The sequence below is a fragment of the Epinephelus fuscoguttatus genome, linkage group LG3 (assembly GCF_011397635.1).
Source record: "Epinephelus fuscoguttatus linkage group LG3, E.fuscoguttatus.final_Chr_v1".
Lineage (NCBI taxonomy): Eukaryota > Metazoa > Chordata > Actinopteri > Perciformes > Serranidae > Epinephelus > Epinephelus fuscoguttatus.
In genome coordinates this window covers 8476715-8499955 of record NC_064754.1, presented here as the reverse complement: position 1 = coordinate 8499955, position 23241 = coordinate 8476715, and the positions used below count along the sequence as shown (strand labels likewise).

General features: G+C 38.4%; 1 protein-coding gene across 3 annotated transcripts; it reads left to right on the top strand.

The window, feature by feature from the left end:
* Positions 1-2342: 2342 nt before the first annotated feature.
* sun2 (Sad1 and UNC84 domain containing 2) lies at positions 2343-22715 on the top strand. Of its 3 annotated transcripts, none has more exons than XM_049571683.1 (17): positions 2343-2636; positions 11115-11223; positions 11410-11525; positions 11715-12098; positions 12193-12252; positions 12480-12551; positions 12941-13086; positions 13951-14001; positions 14132-14185; positions 14285-14323; positions 15056-15250; positions 15865-16002; positions 16236-16332; positions 17054-17169; positions 17344-17517; positions 17856-17945; positions 18885-22715. In XM_049571683.1, exons 2-17 carry the CDS (start codon positions 11117-11119, stop codon positions 18999-19001), a joined length of 1956 nt encoding a protein of 651 aa, XP_049427640.1. In that variant the 5' UTR covers positions 2343-2636; positions 11115-11116; the 3' UTR covers positions 19002-22715. The 3 variants fall into 3 exon arrangements, with proteins under 3 accessions (XP_049427640.1, XP_049427642.1, XP_049427641.1); XM_049571684.1 differs by lacking the exon at positions 2343-2636 and adding an exon at positions 8106-8288; XM_049571685.1 differs by lacking the exon at positions 12193-12252.
* Positions 22716-23241: the final 526 nt, after the last annotated feature.

Below are 23241 nucleotides of genomic sequence, written 5' to 3'. Positions count from 1 at the left end.
GAAGAAACCTCTGCGCACAGTTCGGTTCCCAGTAAAAAAAACCCTGAATGTCTGGATCAGAAATAAGTTGAGCACACATTCAGTTATCAGAGTAAATAGGTGAGTTTGCAAGTGCTGGGCAGGTGGGCCGCCTGACATGTGTCAACTACTGTGGGAAGAAACACTGATTTTTGAAATGTCAAACTGCTTTATTAAGTGTTTTACAGGTTTAAATCACCTGGTCCATTTCTTTTGGAAAGGAAGTGATCTCTGTGGATAATTTGGCTGCTGGTAAAATCCTCCTTAAAAAACTGATGAAAAACTAACCTGGAGAAGTTTCAGCTGGTTGCAATCTGCAGTCCTAAGCGCTAGACGCTACTAAATCCCCCTAAATCTTACACACTAGATCTTTAAATGGGCATTAATGCAAGAATGTACATGTGTAATAGAACAATATGAACATGGGCCATGATGATGAAGAATCTGTGAGGAGGACTTCATCCCAAAAGGATGTATTGCAAATAGAATTCACCTCATGCTCATTTGACATCATTGAATGATTTTATGTAAAGATATATTATTTACCTGTCATGCCAGTGATACATTACGCCAAAGCTTAAGATCTAAGTTTGCCTTGAAACCTTTTATATGTTCAATGTATAGAGTACATAGGATTATAAAAAGTGAAAGTGAAAGTCCTGTAAGCACACAAACTTTATATGATCATTTCACTGCTTCATATCACACAGTTTGATTCACATTTGGTCCAGAGAGCTTCAATTTACTGGTAGGTGCTGTTAGTAGCCTAATATCTCTCACTGATATGCTTCTGCATCACCATCCTGTCCTTGTGTCTGAATAGATTTATCTTCTTTAAAGACTTTGATGTCAGTTTAGTTTGCTTCTTGATCGGCAGCAAGAAAACCCTGCAGCATCTCTTGGAGCAGCCTCATTTTAAAGTTTTACAGAGGTGGATTTGGGGTTCTTGAGTGTCTTTGCTGACTTGGCTGAGAGTTCAAGTGTATCGTTGATTTATTCAGCTCTCAATCCATGATTTAAATTGGAATTGAAAATCGAGTTTCAAGCATCACAGACAATAGGGTAATGTTTTCACACTCTTCATTTGACTTTGGTCCTTCACATTAAATTGCCAATTTAATGGTGCTTGATGAGCTTTTACACAATGTAACAAGTCTGCTCGGCTGCACAGGACTCAGTTATCCACGGCCAGATGGCTCCGCTGTGTGTCAGCAGGCCTGAATAACAGCTGAAGGGAGTAATTTCATGGAGGGCACACACATCACCACTAGAGGGCGCCATGTGTTTTGTTATTGTCAGATGAGCTGTGTCATGGACCGCTAGCACGAGACCGGAAACAGTTTCAAACTGTACAACATCATCTCTATGGTCGTGTACGAGAGAAAAATAAATAAATAAAAAATTAAAAGGGGACTCTCTGTTATGGATTTTTATTTTATTTTGTTTTGGTTTCTAACTAATACTCTTTCATTATTTCAACAAGACATTCACTCACCCTTTAGTTATATGAGACAGGTCATTAAACTGCCTCTTTTGTTTGGTGTTTAGTCATAAAAATAGATAAAATACATCTTGATTGATCTCCAGCGGGGAAATTCAGTCGTTGCAGCACTACAAGGACAGTAATGAATACAAATAAGAGGTACATAAACTACAATGAAATATATATATATATATATCTATATATATATATATATATATATATATAGATATATAGAAACTATACAAGACCACTTGATGATAAAATGGCATGGTAAAATGATAATAATAATAATAATAATAATAATCACCATCATTAGTGTTATTATTATTATTATTATTATTATTATTATTATACATTTAAAAAAAATAAAATTGAAATAAAACCAAAACAAACAATTCAATAAATATAGATAGTAACATAAATAAATAATAAGATATAGAGAAACTACCATGACAATAGAAAAAAAAATAGAAACTATACAAGAGCATTTGGAGATAAAATGACATGGTCAGATACTACTAATAATAATAATAACAATTATTATTATGTTGTTATTATTATTACTGTTGTTATTATTGTTGTTAATAATAATAATAATAACAATTTATTATTATTATTATTATTATTATTATTATTATTATTATTGTTGTTGTTGTTGTTGTTTTTGTTGTTATTATTATTATTATTACATTATACCTTGAAAAAAAAATAAAATTGTTATAGAACACAATAAATATAGTAAGTTTTTTGCCGCTGGCTCGGAATGGTGACACAGACTTTTATTTTGTAAAGCTTAACCGGAAGTCTCGGTCTGTATAAAAGCTAGCTTGACTCTGCCGCTGTCAACATTGTAGCGGTGAAACCTACGAGCTGTCACAGAAAGTGTCGGTCCGTCTCGCTGCCTCAGCCCACAGTCATGCCATCCATCTCTTGACTTTACTCATCGAACACCCATCAATAATTAAGTTTCCATTTAACGGACTTTCCCGGAGTTGAACTGGGCGGACATGTTTCTTTAAGCGGAGCCTGGTGGTCGTGAGGATTATCATTTCCTGACAGAATTTAACGGCGCCTCACTGTTGTTTGGCGTGGTGCTGTTTTTGTTCAACTGCGACAGACCTCACAACACAGCGAGGTAAGTTAAGGACACAGAGTAGAAACAGTTGCTCAACTCATATCTGGTGTTATGTTCGCCTGGTAACTTTGCTGTTGATATTTAAACAGTTTTCGTGTGTTGGTGCTCAGTGTGGCTGTTCACTGTGTCTGCATGTCAGTTAATTAACTACCTGCTGCGGTGACAGATGACCGTTGAGTCGTTAATGAAGCTAAAGCTAGCTAGGTGAGCAACATTTCACACTGAGCTTATATTTATGACAAAATTATAAAGTATATTACATTATTGCAGTGCTGAAAAAATATGTATATGTTAAATTTAACATATATTGTTTATTTTATATTAACTGTTGCTAGTTAGCCGGGTTAGCTAAAACAAACTTTACTAAGTTAACTTAGCATTTAGCTAAGTGGGCTGCTAGCTTAAACTTTATTTAATGACTAATTATTCAATGTAAAAGTACAGTTATTCATTTGGGAAAAGTACCCAGTATTTTTATGAAACTGCTTAAACTTTAAACTTGTTATGTTGTAGTTTAAGCTGATACAACTGTCATGTAACCAACAGGGGTGTGTCTGGGGAATTTCTTAATTGATGCAAAGATAGAGTAAAATAAACAAAGGTCTATTGTCTTTTTACAGTTTAGGGACTGTTCTTTATTTATCAGAGTATGGGGGTGGCTGGGCTGTGACTTTGTATTATTTTATTATTTTTTATTTAATTTATTTTTGACCCTCCCCAAAGCCACAACTATTTTCCTTGAGCCTCCCTGAGTGACGTGACCCTCCCTCCACAATAGATTAGTTATAATAAATTTTTGAAACTTACCCTTTGATATTTTCAAGTTGAGGAAAAGTCTTACATTTTTACTCTTGTCATGCATGCTGGTTAGTTATCCCCTTAAGATGCACCACAGAGTGCCACAGGAAGTTACTCCTGCATGTCGCCATAAACCTGTACAACTCCTTCTTCAGAGTGTCAGTTGCTCTGAGTCAGTAGACTGGCATTTGGACTTTATTCACCTTCTGTATTCATAATTCATAAGAGTGTATTGTGTGCAATTATTCTGAAGAGTAATATTTTTCAGTATGCGACTTTATCATGCACACAATTGTTCATATTTATTATGTTTACTTTTATTCTTTTCTTGTTTATTCTACTGATGTATGTGTTTATGAAGTTCACACTGACAGCCTCAACACAGTGACGATATATATTTTATTTTAAATATTTTTATATCTGTAGTACTTGTGTTAAACACTGTAGCTTAATGCACATTCTATTTTTTTATTTATTTTATTCTATTTCATTGCTTTATATTTACATACTCTTACTTCATACTATAAATCTTACTCTTTATAATTCTCTATTCTTTACATCAGAGCGACTGTAACGAATCACATTTTCCCCTCAGGGATCAATAAAGTAGTTCTGATTCTGATTAGTGCAAACGGTTTATTTTTGGCCAAATTTTTAATGACACATCAAAGTGATTTATTAAATGTCACTATTTTAAGCTCAGATGAATTATTATTATTTTATTTTAAATTAATTAATTTCTTTCTAGAAATATTCGTGGCACATGATGTGTCCCAAGGACCGTCGGAGAAAAAAAAAAAATCTGTCTTTACAGTTTCTTGATGTGATAAATGGATTTGGACATTTAATGAAAACATGCATGTTCTCTTTAAAAATTGGTGATAAAATAAATATAAAACACAACCATTTAAATTTGTGTGCCCCTCCCTTAGGCCAAAATAGAAAACAAAAGTCTCTTCCCAGTGCATGAAAAATGAAATGCCTCCCCCTCTTTGCACCACCCCTCCCTCCTAATAAGTAATGCACAGTCCCTTAGCTGTATGTGGATCCCAAAGGGCATTCAGGGACCACCAGGGGTCATTGAGGGGTTTCAGGTTCAGAGCTAAACTAAGATGAGAGTTTTGTTTTAAAGTTTAAGGCTTTACATTTGCAGCACAGCAAGTTTTGGAAAGTCAATATTTAATAGCAAAAGCTCATTTGGACTGGGCTTTTTTTGTCTAAATCATACCATATGCACTTGATTAGCCTTTGGGTTTAGCAACTAATATTTTTTTATTTGTTTATTTCATGTAAACAACATTAGCATAAATTTTGCCCTTTGATGCGTTCTACCAGAGCTACTTTAAAGAAACAATTTCATCTGAAGTCCCTTGGCAGGTCTGAACTTTGATTTGATTTGAAATTTCAGGTTATGTCGTTTCAACACAGGGCTTTGTGTTTAGGTGGCAGCAACTTTTAATTGTTTACAATTGAACCATTTTGTGATTCCATCATGATGTCCCACAAAATTATAGAGATATTCTGACATACTGTTCTGTTGTCTCGTTTAAAGATTAAAGAGTAAATATTAGTCAGAATCTCAGAATGAGATCTGAAAGAAATCTGGAGTTTATCATGCTCTATACTTAAGTTGTGAAGTGCCAGGACAGCTGTATTCTTATATTTACATATGTAAACTTTTATTGTTTTATCTGTAGTTTTATTAAGTTATATATAGCACTAGAACCACAATATTGCGGAGACAAATGGGTAACAGTTAGGTGAAGACTGTAAGATAAAATGAGTTTTGAGGTGGAACAGAGGACATGTTGATCCTCAGACAGCAGTAAGTCAGCATATGCAGCACAGAAGAGAGACAGACTGAGACTGTAATGTAAGCATCTGGTTCACATTGATATAAACAGACCCAAGTAGGTAGCTGCTCAGTGAAACGACTGTAGCTTGTGTTTCCCCCTCTCTACTTTACAAAGAGCTCGGGGTAATTTGTCTACATCCAGTCCACACAGATGACTCATCTGGTCTGTATGTCTTGAGTCATATTTCACTGGCACTGTCCTAAAGTTAGCCACAGTATCAAACCGTTTGCCAGTTTGGACTGATTCTCTGCATTCCTGTCGTTGCCCGCTCATTCTCACTGTATTTACTTTCTTTCTTCCCTCAGCCTTTCATTCCTCTTTCTTCTTTTCCTTTTTTCTGCATTTTCCACTCATTAAGAAAACCCCAACTCCCTTGCAGGCTTTTAAACCCACAACTGTGTTTTACACATTTTCCCTCCTGTGAGTTCAAACTCAAATTTCCAACACACATTCCCCCTCTTTCACATTTCCCCCTCTTTTGTCACTCCGTCTTTGTTGTGCTGCCCTTCTCTCTGTATCTTCCCCTCAACGCTCCCGTTGCCTTTGTCCCAGTCTTTTCAGTTTTGCTTCTTTGTCTGTGCCCTGTGTCAGTGGTCAGGATACTGGACCAGTTACAGTGCCCCACCCTGCCCAGCCCTGAGCAAACACACCCACTACATCTCGATTTCTACTCTCTCAAATTTTGATCCTGTAAAAGATGCCTGTGTGTCACCAACACAGGCTTGCACATATGTAGCACGTGTGTATTTGGTGTCTTTGTGGGCTGCTGTTGAGTCACTGGAGTGAGTCCAGCCTGCATTAAGCAGAGCTCACACACTCTCAAAAGAATCTCACTTGTGCTTGCTTGAACGTTTATTTATTACCCATGAATTCTGTAGAGAGATCTGAGATGGCAAAGGGATGGCTGAGGCTGCTCACTGGTGTTCAGGAGACAGTTTCACTCTTGAGTTTCGCTTCTAATTCACTTCCTGTGGGCGAAGCACTGAAAAGCACCCAGAGCTTCATAGGACAAATTCATTAAGTTACTGCCAGATGTGATGCACCTCTCTTCTGCTGTCCTTCTGTATGATCAAGGGTAATTCTTCCAAGAGAAACACTCCAGATGTCCAATAATTTAAACTGAATATTAGCTGTGCTCTACAGTGCGTTACTCTGGATGAACAACAGCGTCTCTTGTGTCTCTTATTCCCACAGGAACTGACACAGGGGTCACTCTATCTATTAGGGGATGTGACAGTCCCACTTTTTCATGACTTTTCCATGTACACATGGATGAATGAAACCTCAAGGACATGTTGAGTAGTGCAATGAAAGAGGGTCCGAAGTAGAACAAACACACATGCTTTCTCTGCAGCCCTTCAGTGGAAGAATAACTCTCTTGAAATTGAAATTCAGAGGCTCTTTAAAATTTCCTGCAACCCATTCCAGGACCAAAAAGGGCTTTCTAAGTTTAGAGTATAAATGGGCAAATGTAAAATGTAATTCAGCTGAGATCAGTGAGAGGCCAGAAACATGTAGGAGTGTGGGATGGGATCAGACATTTCTACAGCGTTTTAGTGAGAAAACTGGTCAAGGACGAGGGTGTGAAGAAGGGAATAATGAAAAGAGAAGGCATAGCTTTGTGCAGGGATGTCCGCTGCTGTAAGAAGGAGGGGGTTGGTATGTTCACAAGGGGGAAAAGTGCTGAGCTAGGCTGCACTGAGACGCCATTTAAAGTGGAAGGGAGGATTTGAAGGAATTAACGTACAAACTGCTCCTTTCTCCACACTCTTAGCTAAAGCCTCTCGGCCTCTCGGCGCGCCGTGAAGGAAGAAATGTTAATTGTGTGAAAGAGAGGCGTTTGTTTGCTCAGCACAGATACAGGCTGTTGTTGCTGTGGAGTCAAAATATTTGTGACCCTTGTTGCTGTTTGTTTTGTGTTTATCAGAGGATGTGTTTAATGGTTTTAAGCATGTTCTAATTTTGAAAGTAATACATTTTGTTTTCAGTTTTTTGAAATACTATCTTTGAGATCTTAGGTTTGTGGCTGACATCAGAGCTGAATATGGAAATTAAAAACTCCGTTGCTTTGGCTGCTGGCAATGTCTGTGATAAAGGAATTTTAGATACTTCTGCTACCACCCTTATAGAAAAATTTCACAGTGATATGAGCATGAGAGGCTGATATGCAAAACATAAATGCAGAAACTAATTTGAATAAAAAGCCTGGTGGTTGGATAGGCACGAGAAGGGGGTGTTACCATAAGTGCCCACATCCAGGGGTGATAAATGGCTGCTGCTTAAACACTGTTCCAGTGCAGCATTGTTGTCCTGTAGTCTGACTACTGAACACTTTGCTGCGTGGAAATTGAAATGTTTACATTGTGTTTTGGAAAATAAGAACTCATTCATTGATTGTTTGCAGATGCTATGGAAACATCAGCTCCTGTATGACAGTGCAGTGTCCGTTTGTCTGTTGGCTGCGGACTGCTGTTGGGCGTACATGTGTGATGTTGCTATTATTGTGTGTTTACAGCATTGATACTGTTTGGTGATGTTCTGGCCTCTTTTCTGTCTTCTGTCTGTCAATTTACATTTTTACATGACACTTAAAATCCTCCTCATGTGGACAAACACTGTAGTAAGGTTTTAAAGACATAGCAGTTGTGCATGAGTGGAATAGTCTTAATAGTCGAAATCAAATTTAGCCAGCTTAAGCCTTAACGCCCTTTTTAAGGGGTGGAGGTTTCTACAGTATGTGCGTGTGTGCTTTCAGACTGACTTCCTGTCTCTCTGTTGGGTACAAACAGCCACAGCTTCCCTTTCTGTCATCCTCTGCCGCTCTTTTCAGCAGCATTAGATAGTCACTGCTCTGCTGTAGTGTTGTCCCCGGCTAATGATATCAGAAGGCTAATTCGGCCTGTAACCACGTTAGCTCCTCTGAGACCGCAATTCTCCTTTTTAATGGAGAGGATGCAGGATACTCTGTAAAGACTGGATCGCAAATCAGTTTCTCAAGGTTAGTAGACTTTTTGACGGTGTGGAGTAGTGCCTCAGAGTGGATAGATGTAACATTAATATGGTTACTTTCAAACATCTTACTTGTCTAAGTTGCATAGATGCACCAGAAGTGAGCCAGAAAATCCAAGATGTCAAAAATGTTTCATTTTTCCTGGTGATGAGTCTGTGTGTGTGTGCTCAGTGTCATAACATGCACCTACGACATTAGGATGTGGTGCAAACTACTTCTTAGAGCTTTAACTGTCTGCTTGTGTCCCCACCTGGAGCTCAGACATAAGGAGAGACTACAGAGCAGCATCTCTGGAGCTAGTCAGATGAACTTATCGATGACATTTAGCAGGACGGACAGTTGAAGTCGGATGAATCAATACTAAGACCCTTTTCTTATAGCACTCTTGAAATAGTAGTATACTTCAATAAATATGTGTTGTTTTTTTCTATAATACGAATATGTGTAAGTAGCTGTTGTTTACAGTCTGATTTGTGCTGCATAGAATTAATGGATACACATATTGGTGTTGATATACAAGAGGCCGCTATTTACTTTGTTGGCCTTTCCGTTTAATTCACATTAATCTAAGGGGTAACATGTAAGTTTGGTTGCGACAGGAGACAGCACAGCAAGCAGCAAAGCTTGTGAGCTGTGGTTTATGCTAATCATGTGCACTGTAAGTACACACTGACCAATCAGACTGCTCTACTTAAGATGCTTGTTACATAATGGTTGTGATGGCAACATTTCTGAGAGTAAGCCTGACAGGTACTCTCTAAGAAACATGACCACAAAGTAGTGCAGCTGAATTCAGGTTATGGTCTTTGCTATCATCATCTACATCACCTGCTGTTAAACTGTAAAGGTTTTCTTCACTTAGAGTATGCTGGGTCCATTAAGGTATGCTGCATTTGTGTTTTTGTCTCTGCAGTATTGCTTTGTGCTATTTGTGCTCTATATGTTTCTGCAAGTAGCACACAAACAGTGCATTTCTTTGTTCTTTAAGCTTGTGTTTAGATGCATTTGTTTGTGTGTTGTGATGTTTTATCTCTTCTCTGTAAGTCTCAGCAAGTGTTTGAGCAGCAGGATGACTCCTGTAGATTAGCTGGATTACAGACTCTGGAGATTAAGCAAGAGAGCATCTGTCAGAGACTTTACTACTACCACTGCTACATCAGCTGCTACTGTACCACTGCATCTTGTACTGTACTGTATTGGTTACCAACTACTGCTACTATCAGTCCTGTTATCTGCTACTATTACCACTGCTACTTAACTAATATATGACTGCTATAACTGCTGTTGTGACTTGTGTTAACTGAGCTACCACGATGACCACTACTGCTGGTACTGTGGCTGCTACTACTTCAACCCCTCTACTAACTGTGCTGCGTTTGTGACTGATACTTTCAGTAGCAGTGCTAGCAGGGTGCAAAATTAACTTTTTGTCCACCAGCAAATTGAGATAAATATTTTTATATTTATTTTTTCGGTTGGTGAGTGAAGCAAACCCACAAGCCAGCATTTGGCTCGAAATTGTTCTAATTTTGTAACCTGACTACTACCTACTTCTTCTAGTACCACATGTACTGTTATTATTTACTGCAGCTTTACCCTACTTGTGCTACTGCTACTGTTAAAATATATCTACCCACTGTTACTGATGCTAGTAAACATGGGTTTCAGTTGTACTTCTGTAGCTACTAACTAGCATGTCACAAGTTGCTGTTGCTACTGCTGCTCTTTGCGCGATGTAAAATGGGTTGAATGTAGGGATGCACAATAATGGATTTTTTGCAGATTGACAATAGGCCGAAATGTAACAACTCATTTGACTGATAATCGATATATCCACTTTTTTCCCCACCTAATTTTAGTGATCATCAAGTCTCTTCTGTAGTGGAATTAAGATCATATTTTGCATGCATACTTTTATCGTGATGGCCCACCAGCAGATGGAAACATGAAATACAATACTTAACAATATAAGTAATACTCATTCATTGTGCAAATTAAGAAAAAGGCTGATTCTTATCGTTTATTTTAAAGCCAATATCGGCCAATACTGATGACATCTCGATATTATTGTGCATCCCTAAACCTAACTACTACCTATTGCATCTACCACTAGTACCACATGTACTGTTACTTACACCAGCTTTACCTACTGGTGCTACTGATACTGTTAAAATATAACTACCCACTGTTGCTGATGCTAAAACCCTACGTACTACTGCTCCCACTAACTAGCACGCCACGGGTTGCTGTTGCTACTGCTGCTCTTTGCATCATGTAAAAAGGGCTGAATGACATCATTTATTTTATAAAATATAATCATGTGTACCATCTCCCAATTTATTTTTTGGGGGAGGGGGCCTGTCACTCTAAGACAAGCATATTTTTAAATGTGTGTGTGCCTTCCTTGTTGTAACTGATGTGTTAGGGATCCAACAAAAGAAGCCGTGAGAACTGCAGTTATGGCGTAAGCTTGAATCTGAATACTCCAAGTAAAGTTGTGTTGGTCAAAAAAAGCATCTCAGTAGACAGAAAATAGTCAATATTTTGTTGACGTTAGCTATCGTCGATTCTGTGTGATACATTTTGTTGGTTTTGTTAGCTTAATATGTGTTTAAAATAAGCATAAACATGTATACAGTATTCTGAACACAATGCAGCAGTGTTCCTAAAGACTTCACTCCATGAAACTGAAATTATGACATGTAGCTTATATTGAGCTGAGCTGTGTTGACCTCCTCCTGCCAGCATGTTCTGATTTGAGGAGTAAATTATTGATGAATTGTGTCTTATTATTGTTCACTCTGTTTCTTTCAGCCATGTCTCGTAGGAGTTCTCGCCTGGTGTCCGGCGGCTACTATAATTCAGATGAAGAATCTGATTCAAGTAGTGTGACAAACATTTCCTACCGTGAAAACCCTGTCAAGTAAGTCATTTTAAGTGTGTGTGTGTGTGTGTGTGTGTGTGTGTGTGTGTGTGTGTGTGTTCGCACGTGTGTGCTCCTGTATGTAGTTTTGATTATAGTCACCAGCTCTGATTTACAAACTGTAAAGATAAGTAATCTTTGTCCTTCGCCCCATGCCACCTTCCCGTGTGTGTTTATTATCGACAGGGTTTTCAAGAAGAAGGCAGGGAACCGCAAGGCCGGCTCCCGCACCCCCAGTAGAGCCAACAGCAATGCTAGTTCTGTCAGCTCAGAGCCGCCTATCACTGCAGGCCAGTATGATGGTAAAAACAACACAACATCCTATCACTGCAAAAGTAAAAGACATTATACGCTGTCAGTACAACTCCATAAATAATACACCATAAAATAAATACATTGTAAAATGTCCATCTTCTTTTAGAAAAGTCGTAGCCAACAAATTATCTGACTGTTGCTCTCTATTTTTGTTTCATCTCCTGTCTGCCCCACAGGCCTGAGTCCTTCTCCCTTGAGCATCCAGACTCAGCCGACCATGAGGACATTGCCATACATTTCCACCACAGCCACCCCTCGGCCACCCCTGACCCCTTCATCAAGCCGGGGTCAGACGCCCACGCGCTGCCCCTCAGTACCTCCAGAGAAGGGCCCCTACACTGGGCTCTGCAGCTCCAGCCAGCCAGGATTACACCTCAGACCCAGCAACAAGGAGCTGAGTCAGAGCGGCGTGGACAGCTCAGGGTACTCGTCCTCTGAGGGTCCTCACAGGAAGCCCACAGCCACTGCCACCAGTGGTACCAGTAGAACCGGCAGTGACAGTGAGGCTCCCAGTGCTGGATACAGAAGCAGAATCAACAGTGCCTTCGTTAATCTAATGGGTGAGAACTGCAGGGCGTGTGTGTGTGTTTGTTTGCATGTGTGTGTCTTTGCATGCCTGTTTATTAATCTCATCATTTTCTTTATTTTGTGTAGACTCAAGTAAATTGATGGCCGCTGCAGCGCAGTCAAAAATAATGCATGTGGCAGCTTTAGGTATGGGTTTGGTGTTTGTGTTTAAGTTTGTCTTTATTTGTACGTGTATGAACAGCATGTGCATGTTTTTCTAACATTGTTTAGAGGATTTGTGGAGCATGTGTTCACATTTTCACATACATGCTGCTTTCACATGGCAGTAGGTTTGTGTTTTCACAATCTCTGCATGTGATTTGCCTCCAGCTCATCGAAATCCCTCTAAATCAACCTTTTTTGTGTCCCTGCAGCTAATACTTCAGTCAGCAGTCGCATGAAGAAGGCTTGTTGTCTGTTCCTCCTCCTCCTCCTCATACTTCTATGTAAGTGACATAAACATTTTACATATTTAAGTTTGCATCTACTATGTTTTTAGAGCTAAAGCTAAACTTGGTGACACCACATCATCCCTTGGGACATCTAGAGTTTGTAGTGATGCTGTGCCTTGAATGTTACAATCTAGGTTTCCCATGTTTTGTTGTGAAAAGGTGAGTGTTTGACTTGCCGGCCGCAAAGCTTTATGTCATCTGCCGCTTGTCCCCACCGTAGTGCGACTGAATGAGTCACAGTAAATGTCAGTCATTATAAGTTTCACATGTTGAGGACTTTGATCTTAGAAGGTTCATGAAGCCTGACGATGATTACTTTGTGCAGACTGTGTCTCTGTTTAGAAGGGCTATTCCTAAGGCAGCATTCCACCTGTTTTCTCCAGGTCTTTGGTTCCTTCTTCCCTGGTTTACCTCACTCTTCTCCCGCATGGCTGTCACAAAGACCCCGTCACAGACAAAACCTAAGAGTCAACCTGTTCTCCCAGCCACTCCTCCTCAACCCAGCACCATACATCCTACACCTGTGGTGGTAGGGCAGTTAATCTTCATTTTACTGGTTGTCACTGGTGTGTGTGTGTGAGGGTTAAATTTAAATTGATTGAGATGGATGAGTGAATGTGTGGATCAATACAGTAATAAGGGCTGTTGCAAATGTTTCCTAGCCTCTCCATATAACTTCATCTTTGTCACTGAGGAGTTCAGATCCTCAGAGTTCTTCCCTGTTGTATAACGCATCCATTCCTTCATTTACACTTTGCAGGCCTGTACATGAACAATGTATAGTATTTATTTCCTAGCCCAATGTGGGAATTTATAAGAGTTACATTGACACAGCAGAACTGTAAGATGGTACGAGAACCCACATCAGTATTAATAGACTACAGAGAACTGGTAACCAAAAGAATTAATTTAAAAGAGAAGGAGGTGTACAGCCCATTCTGTTACGAGTCAAGTTATAAAAGATATCTAAGTTTCAAGTGTCGTGTTGAAGTTTGAAGTGTCAGACTTGTTGGCCACTCCTTAAAGAGGTCAAATGGATGGGTCTAAAAACCCTCGGCCATCTTTTTAAAGAATTTGAAAAGCTCACAAACACGTGAAGGATTGATTAAAGGAGCTCTATACAATAGTCAGAGCATTAATTTAGCAGCAAACAACTATTAGCTACGTAAAGATAGCAATACCCCCTCAGCTGCTAGCTGCCAGCTAACCTCCATGTTGAGAACTGTAAGCAGACAACCTCTGAACCATAGATACGCTCTGAATGTCATATTGAGCTCCTTTTAATGTAAGCAAGTATAAGACCAACACCTATTTATTCGAAGGTTGTTGGCATGAAACTTCAAGGTCTTTTTCATTACCTCGATGTACTAAGAGTCCTTTTTACCCCCTCTAGGATCCAGCTGTTGTCTCTGCTGTTGTGGAGGCGAAGATGCAACGTCTTTTGGTAAGACAAAGATCATCTGCAAATCTTTAAAAATGACAAGTCACATATTTTATTTGGGGTTGTTTGCATGAAAATGTGGGGTCTTTTTTGTTATCTTAATATTATTAAGAGTCTTTTTTTCCCCCTCTAGGATTCAGCTGCTGTGTCTGCTGCTGCTGTAGAAACAAAGATGCAGCGTCTTTTGGTAAGACAAGAATCGTCTGCAAATTCTAATGTGTGATTAATTTGCTACATCAGCTTGTCTTTGTTTTTGGAGTGCAACCTGTATCTGTGTTTGTTGCAGGAGGAGCAGCAGCTGAAGCAGGAACAAATTCTCTTTCAGGTGAGGGAATCTCACTCTCTGTTTCTGCCTGTTTCTTTCTCTTTTATTTTCCTTGTCTTCTCTCATTCCTTTCCTCTTGTAGGAGCAAACTGTGTGTGGTGTAAGTCCTGCCTGGTGAGGCCAGGATGGAATTGAGAGTGGGAGTAACAGCAGTGGGAGTGACATCTAGTGGTGGTAATGGGGAACTGCAGGGGATACAAGCTGGTTTTCTGCTTCATTTTGTAGCTTTCTTGTTTTGTATTGTGTAACTTACGTGTACTCTGGAAGTTCAAACCTCTCCCAATCCTGGACAATTTTCTACCTTGTTTTTGCAGACAATAAAGGCATCATTCATGATTTAAACAGATTATTTTTACATTAAAACATTTAAACTAAATATCTGTTGTAGGTTTAGGGTGATTTTAATAGGGATCTTTATATAAAATCCATGAAAATAATCCATCAGTAATTCCTTGGTCCAAGCTATATCTTTACATCTCCATTTAATTTAATAGGAATGATATGTTTTAGAGATGTTGCTTAGAAATGCAAAACAAGAACTGTCTAGCTAGAGAGTGTGAATGACAGTGACATCTGGGCTACCAAGAGCTCATTTCCCATCAGTTATGTAATGTTCAAAGCCTCTAGACTGGTTGGAATGATACTCACCTAACCTGTCACTGCCCAACATTTATCCTCTGAACTCACCATAAGTCCAGTAGTGACTGACTCTGTCATGTCTTTCTCTTTCAGATGAAGGAGAGACTACAGCTGGACATGCATGATATGAAAACCAAGCTTGAGACTTTGGACTCAGACAGTCGGCTGCGTTTGGAGCAGGAGCTTGCGGAGTTGGGCAGGCAGATGGTGGATTACCAGACAGACAGTCGCTCTGCTGCCGCCAGCCTCAGCCTCAGGATCCAAGCTTTAGAGGACCAGAATACTGAGGTAACCGCACTGGTAGACATTTACACAACGATAGACTCAAAGGTCCAGTGTGTAACATTTAGGGGGATTTAGTGGCATGTAATGGTGAGGATATGCAGATTGCAACCAGCTGAAACTTCTCCTGGGTGGAATTCTTTCAGTATTCTTTGTTCAGGAGGTTTGTACCAGGAGCCAAATTATCCACAGAGGTCTCTTCCTCTCATAAACAAACAGACACGGTGATTTTAAACAGGTAAAAGCACTGAATAAAGCAGTTTCACATTAAAAAAATTTGTGTTTTTCTAACACTGCTCGTCGTGAAAGGGCGTCTAACTACGGTGCCCCACACTGAAACGCGAATTACCCTATCTAGAGCCAGTGTTTGGTTGGTCACCTCTGTAGACGAGGACCCGCTTTCTGTGTAGATCATATTCAGGTAACAGACACACAACAATTCTTACTTTCAGGTGATTATGAACTAAAGAAAATATACCTATTCTTTGTATTCCATTTTTGCTAATATATTCCCCTAAATCCTGCACACTGACAGACGGAGCCATGTATTAATCCTGTCTTTTGTTTATATCATCTTCGTTTATATATCTATATATAATCTGACTGTTTGTTTCTTGTAGCTGTCCCAGAAGTGGTCATCCATCCAGCTGATGCCTCCTCCTGCCCCCTGTCCTGATACGAGCACCGCCCCCGTCCAAAACGAACTCACTCCAGAGCTCCAACAGGCCATGGAGAAGTGGTTCACTGACCGCATCAAGGTGGGTGGAGGGTACTGGAGATCATTCTCAGGACTTGTACCGGCTCTGAACCCATATAAACCTTATCACAGCACAAGAAAATCTGTTATAGTCATGGTGATAGACTTTAGTTTTTTATTAGACGTCTGAGCAATACTGCTTACGTGATCTGATTTCAGTGTTAATGTGTATGATCTATTAATGCATAAATTTATACATACTCATGGTTTGTACTGTATGTAAATGTGAATCAGGAGCAGGATGCTGTCAGGCTCGGTGACAAAGGAAGCTGCTCAGACTGTGGACGTCCCATGGCTGACAAAATGGCCGACTTTGCACTGGAGACTCAAGGTTGGGAAAATCTCCATGTCACTTTCACTTGGCTTTATTTACCAATATTTAATAATCATAATAAACTTTATTTATATAGCAACTTTCATACAAGAAATGCAGCACAAAGTGCTTCACATGAAAATAGACATAATGGATATAAAACAGAAAAGTCGCAAGATGAATTATATCATAAAATCATAGAATTGTAAACTATAAATCATTAAATCAAGTAAGATTTTAAAAGAGTTGCAGCTTGCTTCCCGGATATCTCTAGGTAGTGTGTTCCATAGCTTTGGGGCGTAATTGACAAAGGCTGCATTCCCCATCTTCTCCTGGCTGTTTCTGGGAACCTCCAATAAACCAGCAGCAGATGATCGCACTGTTCTTGGAGGCAAATAGTTAACAAGGGAGTTAGCAATGTAGCTCGGTCCCAGCCCATTTAGGGCTTTGTATTCAAGGAGGAGGAGCTTAAAATTAATTCTAACTGTAACAGGAAGTCAGTGCAGAGCAGCTAAGACTGGCCCAACATGTTCTCTCCTCTTGGCTTTAAATAAAGGCATGAATCAGTTTCTCTGCATCTTTTTCATGTAGAAATGGTCGTACCGTTGCTATGCTTCTGAGATGGAAAAATGATAATATATGTGTTTGCATTAAAACAACAAAAAGCAAAGATATATTTATGGCTTTAAACTCTTATTTTCTATTGTGTGTGTGTGTGTGTGTGTGTGTGTGTGTGCAGGTGCCAGTGTGATCAGCACCAGGTGTTCAGAGACGTATCGTATTCGTTCAGCATGTGTGACCCTGTTTGGATTCCCTCTGTGGTATCCATCTGAGAGCCCACGCACTGTTATTCAGGTTTGTAAATGTTCTCTCTGTCTCTCTGACAAATTGATCATCCTGTCCCTATTTCTATATTTTCCCCTCTGCTCCCTTTTCCTTCTCTCTCAATGTTTTCTAGTTCATAAAAGATCATACAGTTTTTACCACTTGGCAGGACACCAACAGCCCTGTCTCCTCCTTTTCTTCCAGGGCTTCCCGGTGCTGCTCCCAGGGAAATGTTGGGCGTTCCATGGTGTTCAGGGGACTCTTGTGATCTCTCTGTCTCACCCCATCACTTTAACTCATGTGACACTTGACCACCTGCCACGCTACAACTCCCCCACTGGCCACATCGACTCCGCCCCCAAAGACTTTGAAGTCTATGTGAGTGCTCCCAGTCTAGAAACACAGCCTGACAGTCTGTGACTGTTGTTGCTTAAAAAGAGGTTTACTGAACTGCATGCTCTCTCTTAGCCAACACAAACCCTCCTTAACCTCGTGTCCTTTAATATGTCATTTAGAAAAAAATAACAGTGTAATGTTTTTTTTAAAAACACATAACTTTAAAATGAATATTTTGGAAAAGTGTTGGCTGTTTGGCACTTGTATGCTCTTTTGCAAATCTCTATACAAGCTTTCATTTAATGGACATATTTCTACTCTAGTTAGGAAGTCATAGTCATTGCTCTGAATCAGTTGTGATTTTGCCTTTTCTTTTTCAGGGAATGAAAAATGACACAGAAGAAGGAACACTGCTGGGAACGTTCACTTACGATGAGAACGGAGAGTCAACACAGACATTTAAGCTGCCTGTGAGTTTGAACCAGAGTTTTAATTTAGTGTTTTCGATAAGTTTTTTATTTTTATTTTATTTTGAATTTTTGTTCTCAATTCAGTTTAGTTTCAGTTATTTTATTTTTATATATATATATATATATATATATATATATATATATATATATATATATATATATATATATATATATATATATATATATATGTATATATATATATATATATATATATATATATGTGTATATATATTTTATTTTTTTATTTTTTTTGTGTGTGTGTAAAAATGTTTAGTTTCAGTTTTGTTTTTATCAGTTCCAGTATTAGTTTTTATTGTGGGTGTATTTTACAAGGGCAATATACAAGACACTCAGACAATAGATATTGCAGTACAAACACAACACTTTGTGAATGCAATTGACTCCCAGTCATGTAGGCATTACAGTCTCAATCGACCTATGCACCAACACTTCCTTATGCTTGTTGTGTTGGCACATTTGATCAGATTTACAAAGACTAAAACTAAAGACATATTCTGTATATTTTTCTAGTTAGTTTTGTAAATACACAACATCATTTCAGTTAGTTGCTGTTTTTTCTTAAGTCCGCTTTTTGTTTTTCACTTTAGTTTACTAAAATGTTGTTTAACACCTAGTTGTAGTTCTCAGTTTAGTTTTAGTTTACTATAATAACCGTGGTGGGAATTAACAAATATGAATAAAGCATGCCCTAACTACTTCCTGTTCTATGTTAAAAGTATGAGTTTAGTTCAGGAGCTTGTTGCTATTGATGTGTGTTGACTGTAAAAATACAAACAGTCTGACATCTGTTTTCATCTGTCTTTCTTCATCTTTATCCTTCCTGAACTCTTACACTCTAACATTTTCTGTCTGTCCCTTTTTATTCTTCTCATTCCCTTTCCTCTTGTGTCTCCTGTGCCCTCCCCCATCCTCATACAGAACCCCAGTGATGTGGTGTATCGAGTTGTGGAGCTGCGAGTCCTCAGTAACTGGGGTCATGTCGAATACACGTGTCTTTACCGTTTCCGCGTGCATGGAAAGATCGCCTCCACATGAGACGCGGCACTCGCTGACCAGGACAAGACGGCTCATTCCAACATATCAGTTAATACCTTTGCATTGTACTCTAGTTAAAGAAAAAAAGAAAAAAAAACTTTTTGCATATGATGTCATCAATCTGTGCACTGTCCAGATGGAGGGCAGGCAACTGGGGGCAAAGACTACAAACACTGCACAAATGTTCCAATCGATCAAATTGGGGAAAAAATAAGGGCCACTTTAAGTTCCATAAATAGTAGGACGTAAAGGGGAGAAGTTATTAAAAAAAAAGTCACTGAAAGAGCAGCAGATCAAAAACCTTCATCTTCAGTCTGGAGGATTGGAGTCAACTAATTTTTTTTTATTTTTTTTTAATTGTGAAACAAGACAAGATACATGTAAGGACACGTGAAATAAGGCTACATACATACATACATACATACATAAAGAAACATGACATGACGAAACAACAATTAGTGACTGTGGGTGTGTGAGTGCGTGGGTGTGCGCGTGTGTTGTAACTAATGAACGACAAATATAAATGGTGACAACGACATATATAATAATAGTAATGATGATAATAAAAAGAAGTAATAATCAACAACAACATTATCGTCAGGCATTGAAGGGGGGGAGACGAAAGAGAAAATAAACAGACAAATTAAGCGAATAGAAAAATAAATGAATAATAATCATAATGAAAATAATAAAAGTATATATACATGCACACACAGTAATCATCATCATCATCATCACCACACACGAAAATCATCATCATCATCGTCATCATCATAATGATAATAATAATAAATAAATAATTAAACAAAGGGGGATAAATAAAAATAAAGGGAGGAAGAGAAGTGAAGGCTCTGCCTTGGATCCCCACTCAGCCACAGAGCAGGCCGACCCCCGCCCATGTCAGCTAATTTTAAAGGTAAACATTAAAGCATTGTGTTAAACGTACCACGAGTTGGATGCAATCACAATGTCATGTGACAACTTCTCTGTCTCTTGCCATGACCCAAATTTTCAACAGCATTCCACCAGACCTCTGGGAACGGGTGACTTGGTAGGTAGAAAACAGTAACTAAAGTTAGCTAACATTAGCTAGTAAGGTTAGCCTGACAGCGGTGCATCCATGTGCTAAGTTAACATATTAAAGACAGGAACATTCAAGACTGATTCATACTTGGGCATTCATCACTTTTAAAGAGTGCCACTCGACAAAAACTAAACAGTCGTGTGACTTTTTCAGTGACTACTTTGGTGAAAGGTTTCAGTTGTCTACATGATAACCAGAGACCCCCTGCGTTTATTTTTTTGTTTGTTTTTTTTTAATGGTCTGAGTCTACATCTGTTTAGTTAAAGAGTAATCTGCACAGACAGCGGCTTAAATCCCACAAATACCCCCCTGTGTATGGGTTTATCCTAATAACCTTTTATTTATTAATTGATCAGCCACCAGTCCGTCTGAGCAGCAGATTCCCCTTACTCTCTGTGGGGAAATAGCATCAATGAATCAATAAACACAAACACAGTTGGTTTCCTCCCATGGTGCTGACATGAAAACTATTTTGGTTCAGTAAATGTCTGCTGTCAGTCAGCCTGGTGCAGGCAATTTTCTGACAATGCCTGCTGCCTGCAGGTTCATCCAGCCCTTTTATATTGTCACCTTCCTCTATATCCAGTTCACGTGTATGGATTCATCACTTCCTGCCCTCCATCTGAATTTTGCACATCATAGTCACGTGATTGCAAACAAGCTATTTGATGGTCTGTGGTGTGTTCAAGGCCAAATGCTACTGAAAAGATTTTTAGTGTGTCTCTCCTGTGTTGCTGTGTTTTTGATTTTTAACGTTAAAGTGACTGAAATCATAGGAGGTGTTTTTTGTGCACAATTAAGGTGCACATTGGACGTTGAATTAATGTACAGAATGAAGTGTATGATATGTTTCTTAAAAACCAAAAATCTACCTAGTAAACCATTTTAGAGCATAAAGTTCTGGAAACTTTATGGTTTTGGTCATCGGAGAGTGCCACAGAATAATTTTTAACTTCTTGTTATTACTATTTATCAGATTTTTCCTACTTAACATTTGTAGAGCACACAGTCCTACCAGGGAGCTCCCCAATAAAGTGATGTGTCTGTATACCAGTTTAGCGTCAAGGGCCGTGCTTCATGGTACTCTGACAAGTGTTGCAGAATAACTTTACTGACTCTGGTTGCAAGCTTTCACCTCAAAGCTTCCCGCCACAACACGTAAGTGACATAAATGGAGTTTAAAAGGCTTGTTTCTAGCATGCTCTGTCCATTTTTTGGGCACTGAATTGATTTGAATATTTAATATCTTTACAACATGAGGTTCTGTTTCATGAAGTTCTCAATCGCATGTTGGTTTCCTGTTATCTTGAATGGTTGAAGCAGCTGTTGCACCATTTTAACAGGACACTTTCGATATTTGGGTGTTGCTGATGTTGTGACTGATGGGATGTACCATCCTATAAACAGTAGGTAGAATTTACACAGAGGGCAGCAGTGAATGTTTTTTAATCAGTGTTGTTTGATTTATTATTCCTACGAATTATAAAATATGCAGCTTACCGGTACTTGAATACTTGAAAACCTCTTTTTCTAACCTTTTAAAAGATGTCAGTTCGACTTCATGACATTCTACTTCTTTGTACATATTCACAACACAGATTTTGTATGAGAAAGAAAAGTGTTATTTATTTGCAAAACGAGAATATTCAATTATGATTTCGTAACAGATAAATTGATAAATGAGTACCTGTTTGGAATTCACACAACAGACAACCTATGTCAGTGTCATTCAATCATTCCCTATGTATTCTTTGTGTGCCTGTTATACAGAACATTTACAGAAAATATTAGATACTTGTTTGTTTGTTTTTTTTGTTTGTGTTTGATGAAGTGCACTAGCGATGAATCCAGGTAAAAAATAAAAAAAAATCCATTTCTTACCAATTTCATTTATTAAATATGTACTCGTCTTTAAGAACATTTCCTTGTTTTCAGACAGTTGTGATTTGGATCATCACAAATTCAGCATCAGGAATTATTTATAATATACTTCTATATTTTGATATAATTTTTGCAGTTTATATGAATGTGTAATGTTAGTGCATTGCATTTTGTATTTAAACTGGTGATTGTAGTTAATTCATTACAAATATTTAAAGCTTGATTGTGTGTAACCATGAATTATGATTTGCAATGCTTACAAATCTTTAGGAACTCCTCTGTTGGAAGCACTATAATATTTGTTTATATTTTCTTTCACTTATCACCTAAAAAAGGTGAAATTTGAAGTTTATATTTTTGAAAGCTGTTGAACAGCCTGTACAGTCTAAATGCTTTTATCTTGTGCTCTTCACTGAACACACAACAATACAGGCAGCTTCAGTCTCTCAGACTCTTGTTAGTGTTTGCAGATGCACAAACGAAGCTTAGGTGTAACAGTTAATCAGGTTCATCTCTTTCATACATGTCTGACAATGTAAGTTTAATTTTTCTCAGTTTCAAACAAGCCTAACTTAAACAGTAACTTCAGACGTTCATATCCGTCGCTGCCAATTATTTTCTCTTTGAATTAAACTGATATATGTGTCAGAATCTGCCTGAAGTGTTCTCCAGAGTATTTGACTATCAATGCCTATTTGTAAGCCAAACTCGGATGTTGTCTGATTTCATAAATAAAACATTGTAATACATTTTTGTCATTGCATTTATTGTTTGATAAAGTCCTATTTTCTAATGTTGAAAACATGTTTACTACAGTACTATGACAATACACACAAAAAAACCCAAACCCTTATTAAATTTCTATACAAAGTTCCAGCTGTTGTTTTTAGCTGTGCCCGGGTTCAATTCAATGGTATACCTTTATAATACAGTTATTTGTTAGCTCATCAGTGTTGAGGACCAAAATCAATTTTACCATATGTAATATAGAAAAGATACAGGAAAACAAAAAAGGAACTTCAGGTTTACATTCAAGCATTGAAAGAAAAACTACAACAGTTTTTTTTAACTGAAATTCTTTAAATCAATCTATATAAAGTCAACAAACTAGAATTTTGTATAATCCAGGGATGGTAGGATTTTCATCCCACTACAGTTATCTGAAATCGCATCTTCTCTCAGTTAAGGATGAGATTTAGGAGTTTTAGCATTACAGAAACTTTGTCACCTTCTACCTATGCCAATCGTCAATACCTATGTGCAGTTTCACATAGA

Coding starts and splice junctions, on each gene's coding strand:
- sun2 (XM_049571683.1), top strand. CDS start 11,117: ATGTCTCGTAGGAGTTCTCGCCTGGTGTCCGGCGGCTACTATAATTCA. Junction 14,186..14,284: donor CAAAGATGCAGCGTCTTTTG/GTAAGACAAGAA, acceptor TGTTTGTTGCAG/GAGGAGCAGCAGCTGAAGCA. Junction 16,333..17,053: donor CTTTGCACTGGAGACTCAAG/GTTGGGAAAATC, acceptor GTGTGTGTGCAG/GTGCCAGTGTGATCAGCACC.